Consider the following 7,474-nt stretch of genomic DNA (forward strand, 5'->3'; position numbering starts at 1 on the left):
TAAACTTACATTATATACATCAATTGTAGCTTAAAGCATTTTGAGAATTGGGCGTTGATATAATGGCACAAAGTCTATGTTGATGGGGCAGTGACATGTTGTTAGATGTTCACCACTATTTATATCAGTCTAATGGGTCACACTAACAACTTAATATGATTAATTATTTATTTAATAGTCTAACAAAAGCATCTCTGAAGACTATTAGGGTAAAAGGAGTGGTAACACTTTTGGCATGTTACCATATAGGATTTTTTTAGTTTTTTTTATGACACATAGGCTTAGCATGTTTAGCATAAAAAAGGTAGGGAATAGAAGTGTGACAATTTAATAGGTTTAATTTTGAAGAAAAAAAATTAAAATGTATAAAAAAATACAAATTAACCAATCACAACACATCTTCATACTTTCTCTCTCCTCTCTCTTCTCGCCACACACATAACACTTCTTTCTTAGCACCTTCCTTAACATAAGGTACGGAGTGGTATAACATCTTTAACATTTCCCTTAACACCTTCATTCCCTTTAACTCCCTTTAACCTTAGAGAATGTCATCATAGGTGGAGGGCAGCGGCCCACTTTTAATAGTCTAACGAAGTTATCCATCGAACCTTGGCCAGTCCTTAATACTCATTGAAGTACGAGCATGATTAGTGGCCACCGGTCCCTTCACCAACATGATTACTATTCGATAAATACCCATTGGCCAATAGACACCACTTTTGAAATCTGGAGAACCTTCTTTACCGACAGTAGTCCCTTCAGCAAACTATTACATCACATGACATGTATTACTCACACCCTCATTTATATGAGCAGGTAGATATTGCAAGAGGTATGTTTTAATAAAACCAATTCCAGAGCAAACACTATATGCAAATATATCATTTTCAAAATGAAGGTTACTCGCCTTGTTTTCCTAAACATCTTACCAACAAATAAATTACATGCATGTAACGACAATAAACATCTTATGTTCCTTTAATTCTTACAATTTTATTACAATACATTCAAGGCTCACTTTACATTGCAAATTTATTTAGCCATAATTCCACTCTAATAGGTTTAAATCCAATATTACGATTTCTCACTTTCTTTATACCCACCATCCTTCGTTGTTTTGTGTTGTATCCACCCTTAAATTGCCAATACTTACAACTTAACAGTGACTTCATGAACAAACTTTCTTGGGATATTTTGAGGATGAGCTCATTAACGTCATTAACCTCGACAGACAAGAAATCCAAACGAGTCATCATCCCATTTCCTTCCATCTTTTAAGATGAAAAAAAAAAAAAAAAAAAAAACTATACAATAATTTTTATCTTATTGACACTTATCTCAACTCCAAAAGGATCACCTACTAGGAAGAACGAAAGTTAAGTAAACTCGTAAAATAAAAGTAACACATAAAGTAAACTTATATCACAAACAAACAAACAAACATCCGATCCTAAACATTGCTGCTCACCTTATTAAGAGTCGTATAAATTAAACAAAAAAACAAAAAAGAGACGATGCAAAACAAAATTGTCCTCTACCATAATTAAATAAAACGAACCAAATCTCTCTGAAGAAGAAAAAAAAAACATAAACTTTCTATCTCTTGGCAGCAATCGTCTCTCCCATATTCAAACATTTTGAGTACCTTTTTTTACTGTTGGTGTTCAGCGTTTCCCAGCAGCAGCTTTCTTAGCACCAGGCAGAGGATTCTCATCATCATCAGACTCAATATCACCATACTCCCACATCCCCAACCTCTTTGTACGCGCTTCCGTCTGATACTTTTCCAGCTCATCAAGCGCCACCTGTCGCTCTTTTGGCTCCCACCTCCTCCTCTTCTCCAACCTCGCAAGTCCTCCCTAAAAAATGCTTCCAAAATTAATTCAAAACAAAAAAGAAAATAATAATACGGTTTTAATATCTTATAAACGATAAATACGAACATTGAGCATCGAGGCATTGATACTGATATCAGATTCCGGATCGATCAAAGTCACCAACAGCACACTTCCAGTTCCTTGACCTTTGACTTTTCCACCAGAAGTATCTCGTTCTTCAATAATCGCCCTGAACTCCTTGGGCCCACTAAGTGTGCTTTCACTTAAATGCATCGCTGCTTCCTGACCATAATCGTCTTCCAAAGTCGGTACCTTTAAGTACGCCAGCTGGCAAAGCTGGGCCACCCCAGGTGCAGACGAAACCGATGCATCAAGTGGACGTAACTGATTGTAAGTAACAACTTCTTGGTTCCCGTAGTCGATGTAAAACACTTCAAATTTGTCTTTTGTCGACTGCACCACGCCACGTGGACCACTCACAACCTGACACGTCATCATCAAAAACAGAATTTTAATTATTTATTGAATTTAATTATTGGAAGAAAAAAAAAACAAGTATAAAACACGATCCATACCATGGCACGATTCCATGAGTTATCCGCACTGAACTGTGCAAGGACGATATCGCCCTTTTTAGGATTAAATGCGCCAAGTACAGGGGCTTCTTTGAGGTTTAAAGAAGCCAGTTGTTGTTGGATAGAGGCGACTTTTGAATCTGAAACAGCTTGGACATAGAATTGGCCTCCACTAAGGACTTCGGTCACAACAACCTTAATCTCTTCTTTTTGTTTTTTGTCTTGAGTTGCACCATTGGTGACTTCTTCACCTTCCACGTAGTTTTCCCATATCTGAAACAAATTTATAAAATCAGAGAGTTTTTTACATTTTTGATTCTATTAATTTGATATATTATCAACCTTTAGTTTCTTATTCTTGGCAGACTGTTCGGCTTGAGCAAGAAGATGAGCATCTGGAATCCTATCAGCACCGAATGTCTGAAGTCTCGCAAGCCCGGCTTCTAGAAGATGAATGGCGACATTCGTTTTTGATTCCCATAATGACCCCAAGAAGGTTCCGGTCCTATCAACTGTTTCCACTTCAATCTGAAAAATAAAAAATAGTATTAACAAATGAAGTGATAGTAACAATAATAATTATTAATAACTGATTATGGGTTGGTGAAATTACCTCAACGTCCCTCTGCATGATCTTGCGTCTCATGAGAGCAATAGCTTCGTTAGAATAAGGCTCATCACGTCCGGGACATCGGACACCGGAAAACGAAAAGGCGATGCTGCAAGTTTCTTTGGGGACAAACAGTTTGAATCTGTGTCCACTGAGTACATATTCAACGACAGCTGTCATTCTCCTGTTACGTTGCAAAAACGGGAGGAAATCTTTGGCTTTCTTGGCAGATGCCTGAGAAAAAGATTACAATAAAAACTAAAAGTCAAAAACATTGTATACAAGTCAAACATATTTTATTTACTAACCGTTAAGAGATCTGTGACATGCATGACTGGAGGATCTTTAGCGGAATGAATTCCTTTCTTTCCGGATGTAGCACGGGTTTCAGCTGCTAAAAGATTCTCATAGTAATTTGATCTTTCCTCAAAGTCTCTATGTCTAATCACAGTGCCAAATCCACGTGCAATAATCAGCTCAGCAACATTAACACCCGGTTGCTGGGTTGCTGCTGGAGTAGTAGCAGGAGTAGGAGTAGGAGTAGGAGTAGGAGTAGCAGAGGAGACATCTTCAGTTTCTTTCCCTGGAGTCAACAGAAACACTGACCCAAATCCCATTACTCTTGAATCTGCGGGCCCAGCTGGGGCAGCAGATCCATCAGCTACTGGGACCTTCCGGGAATATTCCATTGAAACTTGAACCTAAAAAAGTTTAAAGTAATCATCAAAATCAACCTTCAACTTTTCTATATTTCAAATTAGGTTTAATGTCAAGAAGTTGAAATTGTGTAAAAAAGGTTAAAATCTGATAATGTTACCTGACGACCCATTAATCTTGTTCTGAGAAATTCCCTTGCTTCACGGGCATAAGGAGCAGGTTTCTCCTCTCTTCTTGGGTTTCCCAATTTGGGGCATCTGATACTTGAAAGATTGACTCTTCTTTCAGCAGCTGGACTACCGAATGGTAGTGAATCATCAGCAACAACAATGCAGTCCCCACTAACAACTTCAACTACCTGTAAAAAGTTTTAATTTAGTGAATTTTATTAAAAGAAATGGAAGAAATGAGATAGTTTAAAGACAAACCTTTCCAGTGAAGTTATCTGATATGGCCTTTGAATTGGTAGCTGGGGGAACATAGTTTGTCCAAAGCCTCAACTTATTCTTCTTTGCTAGAAGTTCTGCAGCTTTTAACTTCCTCCTGGCTTCATCTTCCATCATACTCGCACTCCACTCAACGTATTTTGCATATCCCTAATTAAAAAAAAAAAAAAAAAACAATATGTTATAAAAAAAAAGTTGTAAGAAAGTAGGTTGTTATTTTAAAACATAACATACATTTTCAATAAGCTCCATTGCCAGATCCTTTGCTGATTCTCCATCAGAGTAATATACAGAACCAATCAGATTGCTAAACTTGTCAACACCCTCAAGAACAATCCGGACCTGTTCAATAATAAAGATAGAAATAATCAAACCCAATGTCTTTTATGTCAACTTAATAAGGGGAAATTGGAAGATATTACTCACATCTCTGTTTAGAACACGGATCTCAGTAAAATGTTTAGCTTCCCTCCCATAAGGATCAGGGGAAACTTCATTGAAGCCCGATGAGGCTGAGATTCTTTGGGCTGATGTTAAGGGCCCACGTGACTCTGAATTATTATTTTCTCCATTTGTCTCTTCGGATGGGACCTCAATTGGTATTGTAGGTTCTTGTGTTGTCCTTCTTCCCATTGATGGTGCCTAGTAAGCAATTAGATAAATTAGAATTAAATATATCATTCCATTCCTTGAAGGAATGGGATAACACAGACAGATACTGTGAGAAGGAACCACGTTCTATGAGGAATGCATGATTCCATTCCTTTGTGGTATTCAAAAAGAATGCATGTGGTTACCTGGATTCCAGCAACAAATACTTGGACAAACTGAAACTCTGGAAGCAGATAAACACGAAGTGAACTTCCATCACGAACTTGTTCTACAATGGCTTCCATGGGTTTGCCTTTGTGTGAAGCTAAGAGGCCCATGGCATCAAGATTGCTGGGATCACCAACAGCAGATGGAGGAAGGTTCCTGATAGCTGCCTCCACAGCACCCGGAGACTAAAACCCATCAACAAAATGACACGTCATCAACATTGCAACAATACAACTTATAAACACCATGCATAAGGCAACACAGTAATTACTAACTAACCCTATCCCATAAACCAACTCCTTGTTGTCTGGCTTGTTCTTCAAGGCGTAGGAGTTCGGTATGCTCAGGAGTAACCTCTCCTTTTCCCTCTTTAACCTGGAATTAATGTTTAATAAGTGAAGCTATGTTGAATGTGAAGGTGAAAATTCTTATAAATGAATTGGAATTGGAATTACCTTTGCCCAGCCATGAGTGACAACCTCATTTCCAACATTTGAAGTACCGATGAAAACACTGCAGAATTCTCGGGAGAAATTTGGGATAGTGTATTCAGTTCTAAAGACAACATCCTGGTAAACACATAGATATATATAAACATTGTCATGAGATTTTTAAATTAAAATGAAATATGAATAATGGAAACTCAAAGGGTTTTATGAATCAGAACCTTTCCTATGCATAACTTCCGTAGAAATTCTCTGCTTTCCCATGCAAATGGATCATCCTGGCCACCTCTACGTGCCTAAATATAAAACAAGAAAATTGTTCCCCATCACTAATCAACAAAATTAGAATTATTACAAGTATAATTCCTAGTACAGGTTCATATAGGTCAGATAGAAATAGAAAAGAAACTGCAGAATATGGCATACACCAACATAAAAAAAGTATTCACTTAATTTAGAAAACAAACCAATTTATCCACTAGGTTAAGAAGTCACTTCGTTATGGCTTTAAATAAGTGGGTGGTAAGTGGTGAAAGGTGAGTGGTGAGTGGCGAAGTGATAGTACTATTTGTAGTAGTAGAAGACAACTGGCTTATAGCAAAAAGTAGGAATCTTGGTAAAATTTGCAGTTTTGGGAGCCAGCAAGAAAATGAAATGGAGACTGGCTACATTCCAAAAAAGTGTTAAAAACCAAATTTTATGATCAAATCAAACCTACTAAATAAAATACTCAATGCTTGCTTTTCAGAAAAATTTCACAAAAAAGCTAAACAACGACTCTAAAAACAATTTCTGTCACCATTCAAAAACGGACATAATGTAGGAATAAACACAATTAGGTAAACATACTAATCTTGGAGCCGATAGATGAGCTAAAACGATTGTCTTCTCAGGGGGGATTTCCGCTTTGGTGAATCCCATAATCACCAAGGTGTCGCCAGACATAACAGCTTTGACTTTTCCTCTCAGCCATCCTGAATTTCCAGCTGGTTGCGCCATTCTTTAAGATCTGAAAAAATAAAACGCATCAATCATCAACAATTAAAAGAAAGATGTATACACATTGAATGCAGGTTGATAAACCCTAACATCTCAGAGACACATGGCACATAATTTGGTCAGTAATGTCTACATGTATTCACGTAGAAAAAACCAACATTTCCTTATTGTTCATAACTTCAAAAGAAAACACAGGATCAACAAAAACCCACTAATATCCAATCCATCATTCAAAAGAACTAATCGAAACCTAATTAAGTAATCGTGAATAGATGATACGCTCATTAAATTACATCAATTTAGATTTCAATCTTCAGATCCATATGCAATAATATAATAAAAATCAACATTTTCAAAACAAATCCAAGTAAAACCACATAACAATCACGGATACACACATTGACACTCCAAACACATCATATAACTCAAATCATTATCCAAGATCGACAATTCATCAAACAAAAATCAATCCAACGACTCCGATCTATCAAATAAAAGAACTAAAATTTACAGTATTAACGTAACATCCTGCATGTAAACGCGCAGATTCGTAGAAACAACGTTACTTATTAGATCGGTAGACTACAATACCTGAAGGCTAACTGTTCTGGATCGATCAAGGAAAACACACACAGAAATCGAACAAACTCAAAATCAACCAATCTGAAATGAAACTTGGAGTGTAGAATTATCAAAATCCACACATAATTAAACCCGAATTCGAACGAAAACAACGGTGATTCAAAATTGAGACCAGAAGGAAGTAGTTCGGCCGGCGGAGGAAAATTTGTGACACTATACAAAGAGGCTGTATTTATATAGGAGGGGTCGAAAATCGATATGAGAAGCAATTAAATGTACCCCTCCATTTTGAAGTAAATTACTAAAAATGCCATAAGGTTTCCGCTAACAGTTTCTGACTACCCTTGGTGTTGGACTACCAGATATGTATCTACTATCTATGACGACATTTTACTTCCACGTCGGATCTTTCAACCAATCAGAATGCATCACGTATGCTGACTCATCGAATTTAATCGTGTCTACCTAAAATAGTAAAAGCAGGGTTACATATTTTACC

The 7,474-nt window shown here is 36.9% G+C and overlaps 1 protein-coding gene across 1 annotated transcript; it reads right to left on the reverse strand.

Moving 5' to 3' along the window:
- Window positions 1-1,397: 1,397 nt before the first annotated feature.
- LOC145042645 (ribonuclease TUDOR 2-like) lies at window positions 1,398-7,188 on the reverse strand. The gene is made up of 16 exons (XM_078991105.1): window positions 6,985-7,188; window positions 6,244-6,403; window positions 5,616-5,690; window positions 5,404-5,517; window positions 5,228-5,323; window positions 4,927-5,133; window positions 4,556-4,771; window positions 4,364-4,471; window positions 4,112-4,279; window positions 3,844-4,041; window positions 3,335-3,727; window positions 3,030-3,260; window positions 2,759-2,944; window positions 2,417-2,689; window positions 1,947-2,324; window positions 1,398-1,862 (listed from the first exon to the last, which is right to left on the reverse strand). The coding sequence occupies exons 2-16, from the start codon at window positions 6,391-6,393 to the stop codon at window positions 1,668-1,670; spliced, it is 2,988 nt and encodes a 995-aa protein (XP_078847231.1). The 5' UTR covers window positions 6,394-6,403; window positions 6,985-7,188; the 3' UTR covers window positions 1,398-1,667.
- Window positions 7,189-7,474: the final 286 nt, after the last annotated feature.

Source organism: Lactuca saligna, chromosome 4, assembly GCF_052625555.1.
Source record: "Lactuca saligna cultivar CGN05327 chromosome 4, ASM5262555v1, whole genome shotgun sequence".
NCBI lineage: Eukaryota > Viridiplantae > Streptophyta > Magnoliopsida > Asterales > Asteraceae > Lactuca > Lactuca saligna.

Bases quoted from the DNA above. Each gene is read 5' to 3' on its own strand.
- LOC145042645 (XM_078991105.1), bottom strand. From the start codon at position 6,393: ATGGCGCAACCAGCTGGAAATTCAGGATGGCTGAGAGGAAAAGTCAAA. The intron at 4,772-4,926 runs GTAACCACATGC...ATTGCTTACTAG, and splicing joins TATTTGTTGCTGGAATCCAG to GCACCATCAATGGGAAGAAG. The intron at 1,863-1,946 runs GTTCGTATTTAT...AGCATTTTTTAG, and splicing joins TCAATGCCTCGATGCTCAAT to GGAGGACTTGCGAGGTTGGA.